We start from the raw sequence: 21,803 nt of genomic DNA, 5'->3' as shown, positions 1-21,803 counted from the left end.
ATGCAAATGACTTTCGGCAAAAACTCCTTCAAAATGCAACTTTTGGATCAAGTATTGTTTGGAAAAAAAAAATTTACAAAGGGATTTGGCTGGATATTTCTTTTTTTTTTTATTGCAAAAAATCAAAAGCCTTTGTAGACCGGCGAAGGGCTCGGGTAGCTGGCTGCCGTTGATCGAGGTCACATGGGATCAAGGCACCCTCCAGTGACGGTTGCTTGGGTCGTGCGACGCCGCCTTTCGCTAGCCAAATTTGTCCTCGCCGACCTCGCTCAAGAAGGAAGTTGAACAATAGATCTAGGGTTTCACTTTTTAAAAGGGGGGAAATTTTGAATTTTGAGTAAGGTTTTGAGAGCAAAATAGGCAGCTCACTATTTTTCATTAATGGGGCCTTCAATATTCTGGAAAATGCTGAAAGCTCAATGCTCAGCCGAGCTTTCAGCCTTCTCAAGACTTGTATTTGTCAAATGCTCATTGAAAAGATTTGCCAAACATCTCAAGGTTTTCTCAAAGGGCTTTCAAGGCCCAAAGTCCCTCGAGAAATATAAATCAAATGCAAACCTTAATATACATGTAAAAATACATGCAGAATGAGACAATTACGTGCATGTGTAATCTGCGTTGCTGATCTGAAACGAGCTAGCGCGGCGTGGACCAACTAAAGTCGAGGGGCGAAAATTAAAGATGTAATCGTTTGGTATTTCTTTTTACAAGGTGTTGTTTCTCTTCCAATAATGCCAATGCCTTGCCCTGTTCAATCAAAGATAGATAGCTGGAGGCTTCTAGATCCCATTTCCTCAGCGTATGCTTTTGGCCACTTTCCTCTGAATATCTCCGTCCCTTCGCCATACCAGCAAGTAATAATTAGGAAATTACATGGCACCGAGATATTTCAACTTGATGCCCCCCTTGTTGATTGGTAGGTTCCGGAGAGCCCAACCCAAAACGATTACAGGCGCAATTAAAGATGAAAATATGATCAGTGACGACGTTGGATTTCTACGTAACGTAATTGTGGATTCTACCATAGCCTTTTTTTTTGTTTTTTAAAACATCATTTGCTACGTAACTATTTACTAAAAGTAATTGGAATCGCCTTCTAATTAAATTTATCAACTATTTTTCCAGTACCGTCTTTGGATTTGTTGCATCGAAAAGAACTTCTTTTGCCTAGATAATGAAATTAAAGTCGCCGTTAATGGTTGGTCAAGTGAAAAAAAAAAAAGAAATTAGAATGATTAATATCCGAGTTGGGTATGGATTATAATACTGATAAAAAAAAGAAATTACGATATGTATTGATTAATTTGTCGAAAAAATGTTAGGCAACGAACCCTTCACAGGAGAATATTAGACCTTTCTAACTCATCATGATTTTCGTGGACCAGCTCGAACCATATCTACAACGGAACGAAATGCCAAGAAAGCCCCCGAACAGAAACGAAGGATATAGATCCAGTAGGGGCATAATCGTAAATTTATCCATCCTAAATGGCAGATACTCGTTTCCTAAATGGAATTAGGAATTAGGAAGTCGGTCGGATTATATTTATTTATTTATTTTCTATTTTATTCGTGGGGAGGATGAGTTTGCCCTAATGACTCTCGCGCCTCCTATATAAATTCGGCCTCATGCTCTTTCTGCGGAGCCTCGAAATTCACAACCCAGCCACACCTGCCTGACGCGAAGCACAGAAACAAGAAGTGGTCGACGACGAATTCTCTCCATTGACAAATAAGGTATCGTGCTCGGTTTCTCCTCTTATACGATTGCTGATTCTGGTGTAGCGATCGTTGATCGACCGATCGTTGGATTTGATTGTGCCGCTATTGTCCCTTTCGCGATTGGGATGGTTGGTTCAGCTCGTCGGAGCGCGATTTATCTGTTTCTTGTTAGATCTGGCATTTATCCTTGGGAATCGAGAGGTTTCTTGGCGGTTTTGGATGTGCGATGCTGTTTCCGGTTGCGGTTTGGTCGAACCTCGATTGATTGTTGACGATCGGGAAACTGATTTGATTTTAGCCGGATTTGTTGTGTATGATGATCGGCTAATGGTGTGGATTTTTGTTTGTTTCTAGTATTTGAGAGATGGTTCTTTTCTGATTGATTTTGGTCTTGTTCGTTCTTAGACGGAGCTAAGCCTTGCTGTTTGGGATTAGGTGGATCGTGTGTGCCTTGGGCTGATATGGCTTGTTGATTTTGTTGTCTATATGTATTTGAATCTGTTGCAGGTCTTATATTCTGCACTGTCTTAATCTACGTTTGTTTTGATTTCCGTGATTGCTTAGATATTTGGATATCCAAGGAATGTGTCTAGCTTTTGTTTTAATGAGTGAATTCACATATGCGATTTAATCTCGCAAACACTCTCATGTTATTGTTTAAGAGACACCTTGCATCTCACCACATTTTAAGAACACTGACATGGCTTTTGCAGGAAAGATTCGAGTTATTAAGGGCATAGTATTTTTCATTACACCAAGTTGTTTGCATTATCTGCAAAAGCTTGCCATTTGTGGAACTCCGAATCAGTTAAGAGTCACAAATATCGGTCATTGATAAATAGAACTTCATGTTCTGCAAATATTGAAAGATATACGAGAGCATCCGTTATGTTATATTTGATTTGCGGAGGCCTTTCGTTTGTTTGCAATCATGGAAAGTGAAATTTGAATGATAGAGAAACTTCTGGCATGAAGAAATGCATTTGTGGAATGGTGATATTAATTTTACATAGATATAGACCCATCACTTTTCTTTGATATGAAATTAATGAAGAATGTTGTTACTGGCTGGGTGTGAGATGCTGTGCCCGAACTATGGTTGATGTGGGGTGTTGAAGTGTGTGAAAAGTAGTACTTGTTGTGGACCTATGTCAACTGCTTGTTGGTTTACGGCCAAAGAGAAGAAAAAAACTGCTTGCTGGTTTTATGACTTGGCTTGAGCTGGTGGTTTGAGCTGGTGGAATCACCGTCTATCAAACATCTAGGATGTTTAATGTTGTTTCAACTGTCTTTGCTGTATTTTATTGTTGTCTTGAAACTGCTTCTGCTGTATTTGACTCAACAATTACAGTCTCGTCGAAAGAATTTCAGATACTTTGTTGCATGTTCATATCTGTGCTTTATTTACTTTTGATGAGTTCTGTCATTGATAAATTGGTGATCTCCTAAATTTTTGTCTTGTTTACCTGCATGAAGTTGGTGCAGTCAATCTGCGACGCTTGGCCTGTCAAAGTGGAGGGTCCTCAGTTCGAAGCTTCTTTTATGTCTGAACCGGCCTCACTTTTTCTGTCATCACTTGGATTACTTGGGGAGTACTGTCCTACGTCTAGAAAAAAGAACATACATCGATCTGAAATTGTTGGATGCATGCATCTTGGAGCCATTGAGAGCTGCAGGAGTGACTTTCTAGGTTGTGGGTGTATGCGACCTCTTACATCTGAAGAGAATTTTGCCATTACAGATAAAGCTGCCGTTACCTTTTGTTCCTTCTGATATAGATTCGTGACTTTGCGCTGCTGCGACAAGATGGCCCTCCAAAATATTGGTGCTTCCAACCGTGATGATGCCTTTTACAGGTATAAGATGCCAAAAATGATAACAAAGATAGAGGGTAGAGGCAATGGCATCAAGACAAATGTGGTCAACATGGTTGAGATTGCAAAGGCACTGGGCAGACCTGCTTCTTACACCACAAAGTATTTTGGTTGCGAGCTTGGTGCTCAATCAAAATTTGATGAGAAGACTGGAATTTCACTTGTTAATGGAGCCCATGATACTCCCAAGCTCGCCGGCTTACTGGAGAACTTTATTAAGAAGTATGTTCAGTGCTATGGTTGTGGGAATCCTGAAACTGAGATTATAATTACAAAGACCCAGATGATCACACTGAAATGTGCTGCATGTGGGTTTTTGTCAGATGTTGATATGAGGGACAAGCTGACCACATTTATACTGAAAAATCCGCCTGAGCAGAAGAAGTCATCAAAAGACAAGAAGGCTATGAGGAGGGCTGAGAAAGAGAGGCTCAAAGAGGGGGAGGCAGCAGATGAGGAGCAGAAGAAATTGAAAAAGGAGGTGGCAAAGAAAAAGGCTTCTGCAACTTCCAAGGATGCTTCAAAAGGTGCATCAACTAAGAAGAAAAACCTGTCTGATGAGGAGCACTCTCCACCAGGCAGCCAGGCCGATGAGAATGATCATCATGCTGCTGCTGACGACGACGACGACGACGACGTGCAGTGGCAAACTGACACATCATTAGAGGCAGCCCGGCAGCGCATCCAGGAGCAGCTGAGTTCTGCTACTGCGGACATGGTCATGCTCTCCACCAATGAGGAGAAATCAAAGTCGACAAAGAAGCCGCCCGAAGAAGCTGCAAAATCAGAAACCAAAGCGCATGGCAATGGCACTGTAATGGCTGAGACTGAGGATAGTCTTGTTGATGAGATTAAGGAATTCCTGAGAAAGGGCCCCTCATCTAGCAAGCTGAAATCATTTTTGAAATCCCTCTCCGGGACCCCGAAAGAGATCATGGATGCTTTATTCCTGGCTCTCTTTAATGGTGTTGAGAAGGGGTTTGCAAAGGAAGTGACCAAAAAGAAGAGTTATCTGGCAGCTGCCGCTGAGGAGGATGGATCACAGATGGTTCTGCTGCAGGCTATCGAGTCTTTCTGTGGACAGGCAGGTCAGGAGGTCACGAAAGAGGTAGCGCTGGTTCTGAAGTTCCTGTATGATGGTGATGTGCTTGAGGAGGAGTTCATAATGGAATGGTATCAGAAGGGTCTGGCTGGTGGGAACAAAGCTTCTTCAATTTGGAAGAATGTGAAACCTTTCATCGAGTGGCTTCAGAATGCTGAGTCCGAGTCCGAAGAAGAGTGATGGTGAAGCCTGCGCGCACGCTTCAGCTGCTGCTGGTAGCATGAAAGATAGTGTTGACTGATGCTTGTGATATTCTGTGTTTGGCTTTTTAGCAGTGGTGTAATCATGTCTCTCTTGGTTTATAATAAGAGGGAGAGGCAGTGACGGAGGGCTTGTTCATCTTCCCTGTCGCGAGCCTCTTGGTTTGCTTTGCGTTTATCTCAGGTCGTTGGAGTCCAGTACCTTTGAAGGTCTCTTTTGTCGTGGCATTTGATCTGTTGGAACCTTATTGTATTGGCTTGAGACTTCAGTTGATGTTCCGAGATCGCTTACCTAAAAGTTGTGGTGGCTGCGATTGTTTGGGACTCCGTGTGTCCTCTTACCTGATGAGTCTGGTGAATGTCTTTTTGGTTACTCCTCCTTGCCTGGGAAAAGAGTAACCTTCCGTACTGGAGTGAGTAGTAGATTCATAGCTATCACTCTCCAGTTTGAGTAGCTGTAGAGATGTGAGGTTAGCAAATCCCAATTGAAAGCTTTGTGAACAAAGTCTTAATGATAAGAGCAGAGGATGGGATGCCATTACACCACAGATAAACCGGGCCCCCCCTTTTTTTTGTGGGGGGTCAAAGGCCCGGGCCTGTTGACGAAGCACATTTGAAAAACGACGCTACTCCCAGCAGAGAGATAACGCCCTTTATGAATGACGAAGGTATTGAATTTGGAGGGTCTATGGAAGCCGTGAGATGTAAATTGGGATGATGAGTCGCAGAGATGAATTTGTTACGATATTCAAATCTCGACTCCCTTTTGCCCTTCTCGATCGAGTGTCCAAAGCCCCGATTCTTTTAGTACAGCCTAAGGTTTGATATGTTCCTTTTCCGGCAATTGTCGCATTTTTGGATTCGAAGGGTTTCTGCTGGTTGTGGAATTTCGTTCTGAAACAGTTTATGCAGTCAAAAGGAGATAATGAACGAGCTGGGCACGTTTCCTTCTACACGACTTTGATGTCGCTAGGTGTGACCGTAATGACCTCGACCAATTGAACCAAAATAGCATTTAAAATGAGATTCCAGCTAAGCACCTTTACCTTTTGCGATTTTGAGCATTTATGGCTCGGAAGGTACCAATCAAATTGTAGCAAGACAAGCACCAGGTACTAGCTATGGCGTCGAAGCTGAAAAATTTGTTCATTCAACATGCCTACTGCTTAAAAACGCTGGCCATACTGCTCGCACATAAACTCCGTGTAATTTGGACTGGATAAGAGATGGAACAGGATACGCACTAAATGAGTAAAAACACTGACGAGATGGAGCTGAATACGCACAGAATGAATGGTTACACCTCTAATGTATCAAGACTACTAATCTTCGAACTGGATGATCTTCGACCTTCCGGACATATTGACACCATTAAAGATTGGGTGTGGAATATCAGCATGTCTCCAGCACACACTTCTGAGGTTCCTCATGCTTGTCAAACATAGTGAGACCTTACAAGCTCGATTGCCCCCCTCATCCAAGAGTTGCTCGATCTATCTGTAACAAAGAATACCCAACAGTTGGTATGTGCAGAATGAATATGCAAAACTAGGCACTTTGTCTTCAGCGTCTTCTTGAGCAGAAAAATTTAACAGATACCGTAGCAGCTAGAGCGGATGGGAACTTTCTATACGAACGCAACCAATCATGGAAAAATCCAGCATTCACATGGCATGGAGGAACTAAAATGTTATCAACAACAGTCTGATTCTGACGTTTGGCAATAATATCTTCAAGTGAAGCTCTCACAGCCAACGAGAAGGAACAATTTACATCAAAACACTTACATCATTCTCTGAACGTTATCCGAAAGCTATTCAAGTTCATGATAAACAACCAGAAGATCTGTAATAGTCCATAGTTACATGCGCTAAAACTTGCAATGAGGGATAGAAGGAGAAAATAGCCCTCACAGAAAGCATGACGCGGAAATTTGTCAAAAGATCTTGAGGACGCCAGCATTACTATATGTCCATCTTATAGAGAAGAAAAAAAAATTTAGGCTTTCCTATGGCATAGCACCATCTTGTATTGCCACCAATGGCAAGTTGTTTGATAAATGTAAGACGTGTTCACACTTGAGCATTAGATATATGGCATGCACCTTAAGCCATCTCTTCAGCAAGTTAAATAGACCATGCAGCGGTGATCTTGACTTAACACAAGTCAAGTGTCGTGTTGGTATCTCAGCTTTATACATGTACTCATCTCATTTGTGAAATATGGTAACAGATAAGAGTTGTAAGTTGTTTTCATAAGGGGCAAACTTTGCATGTTTGAGGTAGATAAAGTGATGCAAAGCAACTTTTCAGTCTTTCATTTCTTGGCTAGGTGATTAAAAAGAAATGAAGACATAAGATCTCAGATGGTTAATGAGGAGCAAGAAAGACGATTTTCTTGATCCAGTAACCAGGTTTGGTTAATGTGGATGTAGAGGAGAAATTTAGGTTGTCCAGGAGGAAAAAAGCCAGAAGGAGAAGAAGAAAGAGTGATGCAAACAAAGTTTTCCAGTTTTTTTTAGCAGAAACCCTTACGTACAAAGCTGCTGGCTTCTGCTGCCTTACTTTGAAATCTTGATCTTTTGTCCTTTCGTTTTCTTACTATATTTCAGTAGAAACTGTTTTGCTTTTGATGCCATGAATATTGAATGAATTTTGCTGAGTAAGGGAGCAGGTCCTCTGACATGTCAAGAACTGTGAACCTTTCAGTAATTTTAAGATATATCAAGCAGAAGAAATGGTATGTCCTTCACAAATCACATTATGTTCCAACAAAATGTTAATTATAAGGCCTCTAGTATCGCAGCAGGCTACGTAAACCATCAAGTCGGGCAGAACATAATCTGATTATCGAATAAAGTCTGTCATCTTTCCCCTTGACAAAATCATGTCTTTGCAGTAACAAGACAGTCAGTCCCAATCCCGTCGATGAAACTGTCACCTCTGAACCTCATTAAAGATTACGACCCTAAAAAAGCCATTTGCTTAAAACAAATTAAACAGCTTCATAATCTTCAACCAAAACGATGCATATGTCACGTGTATGCATATGTTACGTGTGGAGATGTGAGGACTTAGGCTTCCTTTGTATCGTTGGAGTGCCTAAGCTCTTAGCCTTTGTATCGGAAGTTCTAGACAGAAACTCTGGGAAGAATGATTTTGTATTCTTTCTCGTGATGATCAAATGAAAATGAGAATAACTCTTTATATAGTAGAAGGTCTCAGATTACAACCGTTGATCTATATTCGATCCAATGGCTAAGATCGCATCTCCCATCCACCTAACCACCGACAATAAATAGGAAGCTTCTAGAGAGAGGGACAATCACACTATCACCCGCTCTTGAGAATATCCTAGAGAGCCCTAGACAACCTTAGGAAACCCTAGTTTGCCAAGTGCCTCGAAAACCTCGGCACGTGTCACATACATGTAAAATCTTTGATTGAACCGATTGACTAGGGCAGGAAACTCTCAAGAGTCCTTGACAAAAGCATAAACAAGACAGATAAGCAGCCCTCACACAAGTTCCGAATTAGCAAAAGCTTTTGCTTCGTACAAACTACAGAAGAAGAGTCTGGTCCCTAGCCTCTCATCATGCAATGCTGTACTACCATACTAGCTTAATTCACTGGAAGATCAACGGATTGACTTTGACTCGAAGATACTCACAAGGATCCTTAGCACAAGTCCAATCCAAACTTACTATCCGCGTCAACGGTGTCTATACTTCCTAGATAATCCACTTGTCATGGATATCTTGCATCAGAGACAAGCTATACATTATTTCACAAAAGGTCGAACCTTTGAAAATTTCCTTGTAAATCAGCTAATTGAAGCACCAAAGTCTTCAAGTATACCAAAAAGATAAACCAAAACACATCACAATCCATTTGGAGTCAGACAGCCCCAACAGATGCAAAATTACCATCTTAAGGTTCGCCATTAGAGGTTGCAATGCCTAACCTGGATGAACGATCTCAAATCGGCTCTTTAGAGTCAAGAGTGTTGGGGATCACGATTCATGCTACTGTAGAACTTGGAAAACCGATGGCGAGTCGGAGGCTTCGGATTGACGGTCTTCTTCCGGAGGCCGAAGATCTCCTGAACCAGAGGAACATGAACCAGAACTAGCTTCCAAGCCAAAACCCAACCTACAGAATCGAAGACCCACATAAAAAAAAATCCACCTCACCAGAACAACACAATTCAAAGAATCATCGCGAATGCATAGAAAAAGTACATCAAAAGCTCACACGATGTTAACGACACAGAAGAAGAAAAATAAATCGAAGGACTTCGCAGAAATCACGATTGAGTTCAGAAGGGGGAGTAATTGAAATACCGAGAAGAATGAAGCAGAAGACGAAGGAGATGGCGAGAAACGGACGGAGAATAAACAGGTGGAGGCAATCCCAGTAAGAAAGAGGATGCAGTGCGGTCGTCGAAGAAGAAGATGGCGGTTCTTCCATGGACAATAACGAAGCAATCTCAAGCAGGAAGATTTGGAAACGTTGAGACTCTGCCTTTCAGCTTTGCTTACGGGAAGAAGTGGCAGACCGGGTCTGACATGAAGGCTCTCCGGGGCATTCGGTTCGGCTTGTGAATCGGACCGGACCGGACTAAGAACCGGCATCTTGGGCTCGAATTTTGAGGTTTCCGTGACGTGTACTCCACCTTGCAAGATCATCTCTAGTTTGTTTTGTTTAGCGAGATCATCTCTAGCCGAGGATTCCACATTTCAGTATTTCACATCAAATTGCACAGCCCATCACTAAAGTTGCGATAAATGACATCATTGCAATGACATAATCACGACAGAAATTTAGCGAAAATACACAGGTGTGCAGCAAAATCAGGATCGCGACAAAAGACGTGAATGCCAGATTCGCCAATCATGATTATTGCATAGTTATTATTAAAGTCGCGATAAAAGATATAATCGTATCGACACAATTAAGATGGAATATTTAACCAAAATAAGCACATGTGCAGCAAAATTAGGACCATGACAAATAACATGATCGCCCGATTCGCCGATCATAATTAATACATAGGCGTTCATGAAGTTGCAACAAATGACGTGATCGTATTAACATAATCACGGTAGAAAATGTAGCGAAAATAAGCAGATGTGCAAGAAAATCGGGATCGCAACAAAATGACATGATTGTCGAATTCTCCAATCCCGATTATTGCATAGTCGTTACTAAAGTCGCGACAAATGACGTGATTGTGTTGACGCAATCACGAGAGAAAATTTAGTGAAAATAAGTAGACTTGCAGCAAAATCGGGATCGTGACAAAATGACATGATTGCCGAATTCCCCAATGCCATTACTAAAGCCACGACAAATGACATGATAATCGGATTCGCCGATCCCGATCATTGCATAACCGTTACGAAAGTTGATCGTAGTCACGCAATCACAACAGAAAATTTAGCGAAAATAAGCATACATGCAGCAAAATCGGGATCACGACGAATTACATGATTGCCAGATTTGTCGATCCCGATTATTGCGTAGCCGTTACTAAAGTCGCGACAAATGACGTGATAATCGGATTCGCCGATCCTAATCATTGCATAATCATTACGAAAGTTGATCGCAATCCAGCAATCACAATAGAAAATTTAGTGAAAATAAGCATACATGCAAAAAAATCGAGATCACGACGAATTACATGACCGCGCAGTTTGTCAATCCCGATTATTGCGTAATCGTTGCTAAAGTCGCGACAAATAACATGATTTATCGTTTATAGCCGTGTTACGTTGGCGAAACAGCAAAAATGGTGATGGAGATAGTAATGATGTTAAAGATCATGAAAACGGCGGCCACAATAAAAGTAACCAATGATAGAAACTCGCAATTGGGGTAAAAGCAAAAGCAGTAAATCCAACATAAAATTGCAACTTCCCATGCCCAATCCAACTCTATATCTCAAGATCCACAAAACCAAAAAAAAACCTACAACTTCATTGAAGAACATTGTAGGCAGAATCAAAATCTCGCTTCTGTTATACAATGTAGGGGTTTAAACTATAACTACACGATCCGTCTTAAACATGTGATCCCGGATTAAAAAGACAATTATGACCCTCCGGGGGAAAAGCCCGTTCCTAAGTCGTTGTTCAACGATTGCCGTCCTTTTTGAGGTAAACGCGTGTACCTAGACGCTCTTCGTGTCGACATTGTCCGAAGCTTCTCCCCCAAGTGTCCGACCGCCAACGCGCTCCCGCCACGTGTCCTACCACTGGGGACCACCCCCCACGCTACTGCCTATAGCCGGTCATCCCCTTCGCCCCTCACGCGCTCTGTGCTTCCCCCCGTTCCCCCGCATCGCCCGCAATCGCGTCTGCGTTCATCCCCTCCCTTCATCAGCCAGTCTCCGTCAAAACACGTATCTATCGTTCTCGCAAGCACCCCGTCTCATCGTTCATTCCCAATTTTGGTAGGGGATTTCTGAAGAAAAAATCCCAAATTTTTTACATGGAAGCATCAGCTGCGAGCTCATCGAATCACCAGCCAAGGCTTCGCTTTTTCCGCTGTGCCTTCTTCAGGAATTGTTGTCGATGTTTCTGTTGTTGCTACACCTACCCGTAAAGCGTCTCGCCAACTCTTCCCCAGTTTCCTGTCCCTGATCGTCGTCGTCGTGGAAGACCGAAAGCCCTTGCGATTCCTTGTGGATTCGTTTGCATGGATTTCTCTGATTGTCAGTCCGGTCTCTCCCTGGCGTTCCGCTCTCGCTCGTCGACGCCGGCTCCTTTGAACCCTGGCGATGCTATTTCTGGACAGCTTGGCGCGAGCCATCGCAGCTCGTCGAGCTCGATCCCGCTGCAGTTGCTCGAGCCGAAGAATGACCGGTCCAGGGAGAGCGATGAGGAGGAATCGAGCGAGGAGGAGGAGTTTAGGATTCTGGGGCACTCGATGTGCTTGAAACGGCAGAGGGACGGGCAATTGTTGCCGAATTCGAACGGAGCCAAGCGGATTGCGGTCGAACAGGGGGTCGAGGCCCGGCGAGCCGCCGTCAAGGCGTGGGGGAACCAGGCTCTGTCCGTGGCCGACCCGGAAATTCACGACATCATGGAGAAGGAAAAGCAGAGGCAGTGTAAAGGTATCGAACTGATTGCTTCCGAGAATTTCGTGTGTAAGGCGGTAATGGAAGCTCTAGGCAGTCATTTGACGAACAAGTATTCGGAGGGGATGCCCGGATCTAGAAATTACACGGGCAATGAGCATATTGATCAAATCGAGTTCCTCTGCTACAAGCGTGCATTGGAGGCGTTCCATTTAGATTCGGATAAATGGGGTGTGAATGTGCAGCCTTATTCGTGTACCTCCGCCAACTTTGCGGTCTACACCGGTCTTTTGCTTCCGGGGGATCGGATAATGGGTTTGGACTCGCCTTCCGGTGGTCACCTGAGCCACGGTTATTATGCGCCGAGCGGGAAAAAGGTTTCTGCTGCTTCCATATTCTTTGAGACTTTTCCTTACAAGGTCAATCCACAGACGGGGTATGTGGATTATGATAAGCTAGAGGAGAAGGCTCTCGATTACAGACCAAAGATACTGATTTGTGGTGGGAGTGCGTACCCTCGAGAGTGGGATTACGCAAGGTTTAGGCAAGTAGCAGATAAGTGTGGGTCTGTTCTCATGTGTGATATGGCGCACATCAGTGGTCTCGTGGCAGCAAAGGTTAGAACCCCCCCAACCCCAAAACCCCCCAACCATCTTTATGAGATCTTTTTCTTGGAGTCGAAGATAGCGGATGTAACTTCTCCTAGATGTAACCCGTGATTTCTTTCTGTCTTTGGTATCATCGTTTTATCGTGTTGTCTGAAGTAATTTATGAGGGATTGGTTGGATTGTGAGCATAACTAACACTATCACTCTACATGCTTGTTTTATGATGTAATTTTTTTCTTATGCCTTAATTTTAGGTGTTTGCTAATGATATACGCCCATAATTCGAGTTCAAGTGCATTCATATAGCCGCTTGTTTGCGTGTATGCGCGTGGACAGGCACGTGAAGTTCGACAACTATTCGTGTAGCACCATTGCCATGTATCCGTGGTTGCAAGTCACAACCCCTCAAGTCCAGGGTCTGTTTTAATTGTTCTATAATCGACGAAATTTGAATAAGACAAGCTTTATCTTTTAATGGAGGTACTTGGAGATGGTGCTGCTTTTTATTTATTTGGAATCTTCTGTTCGTAGTGGTTGGATGGACTCTTTTATGGCACTATTGTCCATACTATAACCGTTACTGAAATTTCCGTGATTCTTAATATGCCTCCGCATACAACGCCTTATGTTTTGAATAATGTAACATTTTCCAACTTTTAAATCTCCATTTTCTGATCCTCATGATGGTCATTGTCATTTGCAGGAATGTGCAAGTCCGTTTGATTATTGTGATATTGTCACCTCGACAACTCACAAAAGTCTCAGAGGTCCTAGAGGAGGTATAATCTTTTACAGGAAAGGTGTAAAGTTAAGGAAACAAGGCTTGTCGTCTAGTCATGGTCATGATACCGCCAATTATGACTTCGAGGAAAGAATAAACTTCTCTGTTTATCCGACAACGCAAGGAGGCCCTCATAACAATCACATTGCTGCTCTTGCCATAGCCTTAAAACAAGTGGCTAGCCTCGAGTACAGAGCATATATCCAGCAGGTGAAGAAAAATGCTCAAGCTTTAGCATCTGCATTGTTGAGAAGAAAATGCCGGTTGGTGACTGGAGGCACGGACAATCATTTGTTGGTCTGGGACCTGACTCCTCTTGGCCTATCAGGTAGAGGTGTTAATTTTGCCATATTTTACAAGGTTTATTGTCCTGTCATCCCCTTGCACGCAATGAATTTCAAGCTGTCACTCTCTGTGTGAATGCATGCAACATCATATATAGTAACTCTATCAGTGGAGGAATACTTATTTTTGAGCTAGCACTTTGCTGAACATCCTGGAATGTCATTGAAATGTTTATTAATTTGATTTTTTTTCCCTTGTGACGTGTGCTTCTTTAATTGAGTTGCTTTTCTGCCGTTTTTATCATGAGATGCATTGTAGGAGAAACCGAAGAGTTCTTTGCTGAATGTGTAAGTCATTTTTTAGGATATATTACTAGCTTTACTATGGATGAAGCTCTCAAGTAGGTATTCTCTGAGATGGTGAAACCCCCTTTGAATTTTTTTTTTTTCAAGGTCTTCATGTTGGCGATTGCTGCTCGCTAATGTTCTATCTAATTTACTTCAGCTTTTTGATAGCTCTAACGGATAGTTAATCATAGAATTCGCATCGCCATTTCTATGTGGAGCAATCTTTCAGAGCCTAACTCTTCTAGCGTTGAATGCTTATGTAATGCAGATTAACAAGGGCTTGTTTCTGTGATGGAAGCAAATAAATGCTGTTTTGAGTGTTGGAGTTCTCTGCTTTTCATATAAACCACAGATTTACTAGCCATGCATTTTGCTATTTTACCATGACAAAACTTTGAATAGAACTCCTCGTGGCTCTTAATTATTTGGGGACAAGTGGTTACCTGATTGAGCAGCGGGGCTCTCTGAGGATAATCAGAGAAGGTTAATACTGTAAAATCAGGAGCCAATAATTTTATGTGCACTTGCTAGATTATTCCATGTCTGAAATGATTATTGGGATGTGAAGCTAGACTAGTGCAACGTTATTGACATACTTCTGAAATAGAAGCTTTGGCTGACCAAAAAATCATAAGAACATTTAAGACAGCAGAAAGGAAATCTTTTATGAAAGTTTCTTGGTTACAGACCGGAAGAAACTGGTATTCAGAAATATGTTTATGGCATCAGTAAGAACTGGATGTAGATAAGATCTCTTGGAGTCTTGGAGATCTTACTTGAGTTGAGCTGTATGAGCGCTCTATAAAGCCAAAACAGTTCTGGTTCAAATGCCTGTTGAGATGAACAGTGACTTTTGGGATGTTATTATCTTGGCATCTTAGTTTAGCCATGCAAATCTGATCGGTAGCACACTTGCTTTCAGTTAGTCGATTTCACTTGATTTTTGGAATCCTTTTGATGTAACATTTGAATTGTGTAACCTTGCATGAAAGAAGTAGTGTGTGATTCACGAATAGCATTTGTGCACTCAGCGAGATTTAAGAGATATATGCAGTTGTCGTGACAAGGAAAACAATTTCATCTTACTAAGTTCATGCAAATCTAATGATAAGTGGTGGTTGTTCAGTGAGCCAATTTCACTTGTTTGTTTGGCATCTTTTTTATGTTAATTTGGAGTTAACCTTTGAAGAACTAGCTTGATGCACGAGTAGCACCTGGGCATTCAGTGAGATTTAAGAGACGTGTCTGAGCTTGTCTAACAGGGAAAATCTCAATACTTTGTTTCGCAGGAAATGAACCGTTGAGAAAACATTTTCCTAAAAATGCTTGCTTGTATTGCTTACGTAAAATGAATGAACAAAAATGTTTTCACCATTCTTGAAAATGTTTTGACATAAATTGTTTGTTAATAATAAAAATATTTTCAATTAATTAATTTTTTCAAACAATGCAAGTGAGCATTTTTAAGAAAATGTTTTCCAAATCATTCATTTTTCGCGAAACAAACAGATCCTAAGGTTGTGGTGTACATGCAAAGGCGGATGCTCATGCATATCATGTTTAAGTCTGAAGAAATTTTAGTTTTTGGTAGTCAGTATATGGATTGGGTGAATCGTGTTGCTAAGACGTCTCTGTTGTGTTACAGAAGTGCTAATTGAGCTCTTTCTGTAGGCATCTGCAACTAAAGATCTGATTGAATGAGTTATTCTTGTAAAGCAACTTTGTTCTGATGATGTGGAATAGGATGCGATATTTTTGCTCATATCACTTGTCCGTTCCTTATGCACGTTTTTGCTCATATTGTTTATCTGTTTCCTTAAACATATAAAACCTAGGAACTGAGCATCTATCTTCTGAAGCCGTGTTATTGATTTTTTTGTTCCTTTTTCTTCCCCGTTCCCCTTTTTTCTTTCAATTAGATTGCTTTGAATGGAAAAAGTTGCATCCATAAATTTCTTTTCACCAAAATAACTGTTCTTTCAGGAAAGAATTATGAGAAGGTCTGTGAGATGTGCCGCATTAGTGTCAACAAAGCTGCTATATTTGGTGAAAATGGTGCAATTTCCCTAGGAGGAGCAAGAATTGGTAAGTTTCGACCTACTGTAAATGGTGATGGAGCTTTTATAAGCCGAATTCTGAGTGTGTCCATGTTACTAAAACTGAAAGTAGATTTAACTCTGTGAATTGATCTCATTGCTATTTCAGCTTCATAGTGGCCGTGATATCAAAAGCGAACACTTAAATCTATTGTTATATAGGTACTCCTGCCATGACATCGAGAGGGTGTATAGAGTCTGATTTCGACACGGTAGCTGATTTTCTCCTGAGGGCGGCTCAAATAGCAATTGGTGCGCGGAGGGAACATGGAAAATCGCAGAGGGATTTCCTCAAGGGTCTTCAGAACAACAAAGACATTGTTGAGCTGCGGAATCGAGTTGAGGCATTTGCTTCCCAATTTGCTATGCCAGGAATCGACAGTTGACTCTGAAAAGGCAGCTGGAGGCATTTGTTGTGGAACTTCTCCGTTCGCCTCCACTTGTATGCCCTCTAATGCTCTTCCCAATTTTTGGCATTATGTTAGTCTGCTGTGTATATTTACAGAAAATTAATCTCTATACTATGTGGAAATATCGAACACCGCTGTCTGAACCTGTTCATTTCTTCACAAAGAATGATTACCATTAGGAAGCATCTTTCTTCATTTTGTTTTTCTCAGCGTTCTGTGTTTCTGACATATTTCTGGAAGGGGGGCTAGGTTAATGGTTGAAGTTCTGGTCGTCATCTCATCAGGCCTAATTCCTGAACATTTTGTATGACTTGCAGCGTGAGCTATATAGCTGCGACTTAGCTTGCTCCGAGTTAAATGAGGTTGAGAATAAATGCACATTAGGTGAGATATAACTACCATGACAATGACGCTCAGAATACAGAGTGTGGATATAACTTCTCGCTTAAATCGTTGAGGCCTTACTCTGTTATAAAGGCACTCTGTTTTCTATTGCTGAAATTAATTGTGCTTCCCAGTCATTATTGCATGAGCTAAATGAGTGAAAGAAAAGAAAGAAGAAAAGGGGAAAAGGCTTGTACGAGATTCTTGACAGCTGGGGTGGGTGGGTGTTTGGGTTTGGCTTTACCCTTTTTCTTCTGGCTTTTGCTGATTTGTTTGGAAATATGAGAGCAAAGCAGGAAAGGATGTGGGGGAAGGGAATGGAATGATGGGTTGGTGTGGTGAGGGAGACAGTCACAGAGACTCACAGTGACGGTGCCCTTTTTATTGTTCCTGTCCAAGTTTCTGTTTACCTAAGCATGATTTTGGCAAAAAACCCCAAATTATGGTTCTGGGCACTAAGTTTGTCCTTTATGCTCTCTCTATCTCTCTCTCTCTCTCTGTTTCTTTCTTACTTATCTTTCTCTTACCTCCCAACCCACATTATCATCATCATCATTATTATATTCAGGTGGCTTGTTTTAGTAAGCGAAGTCTGTTTAAGTGGGGGGAACCCTTGAAGGGAGGGGAGGCATGAATTCCCGGCATAGGACAAAAAGCATGCATGAGTTACCGCTTAAGGATCCAACCAGGTCTTTGGGACAGCGACCCGCTCTTCTTTTCCTTCACTTTTCAATTCCACCCCTCGTACCCTTCCATGAGAAGGGCAATAGAAATTTGGCTGCTAATGTTGTTCTGAGAGAGAGAGATAAGAGGGGGCTGAGGAGCTTTTGGTAATCAAAGCTCCATGGGTTTTCAAAGGGGAGGGAAGGGAAGGGAAAGGGAAGAGAAGAGAACCGGAACAGACAAAAAAGCTTCCCACAGAGAGAGAGAGAGAGAGCCCTCAAAAAGAAGCTGCTGTTTTTGCTGCTGCTTCTGCGCTCAAGTCTGATGCCGACGATAATTAAAGGTTGCACTCCCCTCATAGCCCACCCAGGAATCTCCCTGTCCCTTCCCCTGCTCCCTCCTCTTCTTTTTCACAGCTATATAACAGCTGCTCTCTGTTGGCAACTGAAAGATGCGACACTCTCACGATTAAATGGCAGCTGAACCGGCCGAGGCGATATCACTCCCCCAATAAACCAAACCCCATTAAAAATATTTAATTTGACCGTAATGTCATGTGTATTTCCCATCCATGAAGGACAAAAGAAGGAAGCTCCCGACCCCTCGGATCATTGCCCCGTGTTTCCTGTATATCTTTCTCTTTCTCTTTCGTGGCCTATTTGCGTTTCTACCAAGATCGCGGCAGTGTTCCTAAATCTCTGCTTGTGTTCTGTTCTCCCCACACACACACACACACAGACGTTGACCAGTGCCATGCATGCATTCCCATTTTAATTCTTCACCGACTAAATTCTTTAAGCATACTATCTCTCTACACCTTAAACTATTCGAGTCGGACCCTTTATTCAAAATTTAAGCCGGCGAATCTCAAATCTGAGTAGCCAGCTAAAAAGGAAGATGATCCGAGGGAAAATGCGAACAATGATTAAGGAAAGGAAATTGATTAAAACAAGAACAAAATTTAAGAAAAGAAAGAGAGAACAAGAGTTGCAAGAGTGTTGCAACTTAGAAAAGGGAAAAAGAATAGGTACAACCACCCCTAGCAACTTTTCTACTTGTGTAAAACCTCCTCTTCTTCTTCTTCTTTTTTTTTTTTTTGATTGGTGCCCCGATTTCACCACCCTATTCAAAAATGTCGATCCACACACTCCTTTTGTTCCTCCTCCTGCTCCTCATCTAATAATGTCTAATAACAAAACCGAAAAAAATTTGATCATCTGTGGCTGCAGAAATCCAAGAGCTTCTTCCTCCCTTCCGCGATCTCATCAAAGAAATCATCCAGCTGCCCGACCACCCCTTCCACCCCGTCCCTCAACGCCCCCAAACACCCCCTCACCTCCTCCACCCTCTCCCTCATCCCTCCCCCGTCCTCGTCCTCCGCCCCCACCCCCGCCGCCCCGCCTTCCAGACACCCCCTCATCTCCTCCATTCCCGCCCTCGCTCTCCTGTACTCCTCCACCATTATCATCGCCCTCCTCCCGTTCCCCCTCCTCCGGTTCATCTCCTCCCCTATCGTCTGCTCTAGCCGCGCCGCCGATATCATTATCCCCGACCCGAACAGCGTGCACGGCCGCTCGTACTCGCACCCGCCGCCGTAAGCCCGGGCGGAGAAGAAGCTCTGCTCCTGGCAGTGGTATACCAGCCCCGAGAGGAGGACCGTGAGGAGGAGCGAGCTCACGTTCCGCATCGCGTACAGAACGCCCCGGAACCCGTTGAATCCGTTGAGCCGGGGCTCCCCGGCGGCGCGGTCGTCGAACCGCAGCCGCGACAGCTGCCCCATCCGGGCCTCCACCAGCGCCCTGTTCTCCTCCTCCAGCCCTGCCGCCTCCCTCCCGCACGCCGCGATCGCCCGCGTCAACTGTTCAATCGATCCATCAATCGGAGTCATGTTTAGTCAGATTGAAACGGCAATGATCGCGATGATGATCATCGATTGATCAGAGCCACCCGCGCGATCCGAAAGTGATCAGAGCGTCGCGTCGTGCTCCGATGCCGGTGCGAAATTTTGCAGGATCAGCGTCCACAACGAACCGGCCGAAACAGGGAACTGTTGCAGAATATAATTTGGGATGTATATATATATTTTTTTGTTGTTGGATTTACCTGGCGAGAGAGCTGGGGGGACAGGCGGCGGTGGAGGTCGAGGGAGGAGACGATGTCGATGGCGGAGGAGTAGAAGGACTCCAGGGCGGAGACGCCGGACTTGAGGAGGTGGCAGGCGTCCCAGAGCTTGGAGCTCTCGTCCATGTACTCGTCGAGCCACTTGTCGCCGGCGGGGAGGTGGAGCTTCTGCACGAGGAGGGTGAGGCTGGAGTGGAAGGAGCGGAGCAGGGCGAGCGCCCGCTGCAGGAACTGGATCGACATGGCCCCGCCGGGGGAGGCGAGGTAGCTGCGCTCGAGGTCGTCGATCCCCCGGGTGAGGAACGTGTAGAAGCCATTGACGGAGCTCGTGGACGAAGGATCCATGCAAACAAAGATGGAAGAGGGAAGAGCAAAGAGACTGTGACTTGGGAAGATGAATTGATGATGAAGAAGAAGAAGAAGAAGAAGAAGTGAAGAGAGAGAGAGTGAAAAGAGGAAGAGAGGGCCTGGTTTTGAGAGGAGGAGAAGAGAAAAAGCTTGAGACTTTAGAAGGAGGAGTGCATATCTTTAGAAAGCTCAAACACCCATATCTCCATTTTCACACCCAACACACAGAAAGTACAGCAGAGAGAGAGAGAGAGAGAGAGAGAGGAGTTTGTAAGGATGAAAAGGATGGTTGGGGGCAATGATGGGTGTTTCCTATGGAGGGGAAAGGATGACTGGTAATAATTTGCCATTTCCCTTTCTTTATTGGGCAGAAAGCAAAAGGAAAAAAAAAAAAAACAAAGGGCTAAAGATGGAACAGAAGGAGGAGAGGGGAGAAAAAAAAAAACAAACAAACAAACAATTTGGAGAATTGATTTCTACTTGAAAATTAATTTTGGAATCGTTCCTATGCCTAACATTTCATTCTTGAAAAAAATTATTGCACGAGCAATCAGTGTAAGCGTCGCGCTCGTCGCAAAACATGTTAATTTCGCGACAGCGATGGACGAGGAAAGAACGGGGCGCGCGCCGTAACGAGAATTTCACGAGGCGCGCAGAGAGGAAAGCGAGAGACTAATGCAGTCGAGGTGTTCAAGGCTAGGAGTCTAGATTTCAGGGTTGGAGGGGAAAGAAATAGGAGAGGAGAGGAGAGAATTTCAGGAGCTCCCTTCCAATTTTGTGCTTTTTTCCAACCCTTCACCTTGGCCTCTCTTCTCCTTCCATGCCTTTTTCCAAAGGAACAAGAACCCTCCTACTATTTTATTCGTGCCTGCCCAAAAAATAATAGCTTAAATAAAAAGATTTGATATATATTATATTATATTATATTATATTATATATGTAGAGGAGAGAGAGAGAGAGAGAGAAGGGGGAAGTCAGCTGGTGCTGGTCATGGTTGGACATATTCCTAAGCCTTCCTAGTTTCATCGTCGGTCTTTACGGAAAATGTTTGACCGCCTTGACTCGGATTCTGTGATTTCTCCAAAGCTCGTGCAACTGACTTTTGTTCCTCAAAATCCCCCCCCCACTCCATTGAAATTCGTGGCATTCCTCCTCCTCCTCCCCTGGACATCCTCGTTGGTCTGCCCGTTTCTTATTTTCTTCGTTCGCGATACCCTTTCTATTTTTCATATTCTTAAGTGGCCTCTCTGTACATAACAAACGATCAATTGCAAATACTTTTCAAACTTGCTTTTCACGAAAGCAAATGGGCGATGCCGTTCATTACCTTACGAGAAACGATTTTGCGGGGGGAGAGCATCATTATTCAAACCTAGAGTTCTCGAATTCCTAATCTTTCTTTAAAAGGAGGGGTCCATTCCTAAGGACCCCCAACGGCCGTTGATTCGAATGAAAATACGAAACCCCCGCCTTTTTCTTTCCTCCTCCTCAAAGCTTTTACTCTATATGTACATAAATGGATTAGTCTTCCGCGCACCCAATGGGAGCCTTCAATGATTGATCCAAGTTAGTAAGATTAATCAAACGAGGGCCACACACACACAGAATGTAGGGAGCTGATTAAGAGCAAATCCTGCTCTCTAATCTTAATTTAATGACAACTCCAGATTTTAACAAGATTTTTAATATAATGATGAAAGAGATGCGGCCATTCATATCTTAGCTGGGGGTTTGGGGGACCAGGAGATCTCACCACTTATTTTAATTTGATTTAATGTTCGA

The 21,803-nt window shown here is 43.2% G+C and overlaps 3 protein-coding genes and 1 long non-coding RNA gene across 5 annotated transcripts; 2 read left to right on the top strand and 2 right to left on the bottom strand.

Annotated features, from left to right (window-relative positions):
* Positions 1-1,572: 1,572 nt before the first annotated feature.
* LOC115756511 (probable eukaryotic translation initiation factor 5-1) lies at positions 1,573-5,219 on the top strand. Of its 2 annotated transcripts, none has more exons than XM_048273912.1 (3): positions 1,573-1,737; positions 3,199-4,908; positions 4,940-5,219. In XM_048273912.1, the coding sequence occupies exon 2, from the start codon at positions 3,529-3,531 to the stop codon at positions 4,876-4,878; it is 1,350 nt and encodes a 449-aa protein (XP_048129869.1). In that variant the 5' UTR covers positions 1,573-1,737; positions 3,199-3,528; the 3' UTR covers positions 4,879-4,908; positions 4,940-5,219. The 2 variants fall into 2 exon arrangements, with proteins under 2 accessions (XP_048129869.1, XP_048129870.1); XM_048273913.1 differs by having other exon boundaries at positions 1,591-1,737; positions 3,208-4,908.
* A 677-nt stretch (positions 5,220-5,896) lies between these two features.
* LOC115751087 lies at positions 5,897-9,448 on the bottom strand. Its single transcript, XR_004016578.2, has 3 exons — positions 9,241-9,448; positions 8,862-9,049; positions 5,897-6,395 (listed from the first exon to the last, which is right to left on the bottom strand). It is a non-coding gene; the product is annotated as an uncharacterized LOC115751087 (long non-coding RNA).
* A 1,792-nt stretch (positions 9,449-11,240) lies between these two features.
* LOC115750930 (serine hydroxymethyltransferase 7-like) lies at positions 11,241-16,700 on the top strand. Its single transcript, XM_030688597.2, has 4 exons — positions 11,241-12,595; positions 13,290-13,695; positions 15,983-16,084; positions 16,258-16,700. Exons 1-4 carry the CDS (start codon positions 11,597-11,599, stop codon positions 16,479-16,481), a joined length of 1,731 nt encoding a protein of 576 aa, XP_030544457.1. The 5' UTR covers positions 11,241-11,596; the 3' UTR covers positions 16,482-16,700.
* Positions 16,701-18,765: 2,065 nt separating this feature from the next.
* On the bottom strand, positions 18,766-20,264 carry LOC115751013. The gene is made up of 2 exons (XM_030688716.2): positions 19,656-20,264; positions 18,766-19,410 (listed from the first exon to the last, which is right to left on the bottom strand). The coding sequence occupies exons 1-2, from the start codon at positions 20,016-20,018 to the stop codon at positions 18,766-18,768; spliced, it is 1,008 nt and encodes a 335-aa protein (XP_030544576.1). The 5' UTR covers positions 20,019-20,264.
* Between the last annotated feature and the right edge of the window lie 1,539 nt (positions 20,265-21,803).

This window comes from Rhodamnia argentea, chromosome 2 (assembly GCF_020921035.1).
Source record: "Rhodamnia argentea isolate NSW1041297 chromosome 2, ASM2092103v1, whole genome shotgun sequence".
NCBI lineage: Eukaryota > Viridiplantae > Streptophyta > Magnoliopsida > Myrtales > Myrtaceae > Rhodamnia > Rhodamnia argentea.
Note: the sequence above shows the minus strand (reverse complement) of the source record. Positions and strands in the feature narration are given on the sequence as shown.

Coding starts and splice junctions, on each gene's coding strand:
- LOC115756511 (XM_048273912.1), top strand. CDS start 3,529: ATGGCCCTCCAAAATATTGGTGCTTCCAACCGTGATGATGCCTTTTAC.
- LOC115750930 (XM_030688597.2), top strand. CDS start 11,597: ATGGATTTCTCTGATTGTCAGTCCGGTCTCTCCCTGGCGTTCCGCTCT. Junction 12,596..13,289: donor GTGGTCTCGTGGCAGCAAAG/GTTAGAACCCCC, acceptor TGTCATTTGCAG/GAATGTGCAAGTCCGTTTGA. Junction 16,085..16,257: donor CCTAGGAGGAGCAAGAATTG/GTAAGTTTCGAC, acceptor ATTGTTATATAG/GTACTCCTGCCATGACATCG.
- LOC115751013 (XM_030688716.2), bottom strand. CDS start 20,018: ATGGATCCTTCGTCCACGAGCTCCGTCAATGGCTTCTACACGTTCCTC. Junction 19,411..19,655: donor CCCCCCAGCTCTCTCGCCAG/GTAAATCCAACA, acceptor TCGATTGAACAG/TTGACGCGGGCGATCGCGGC.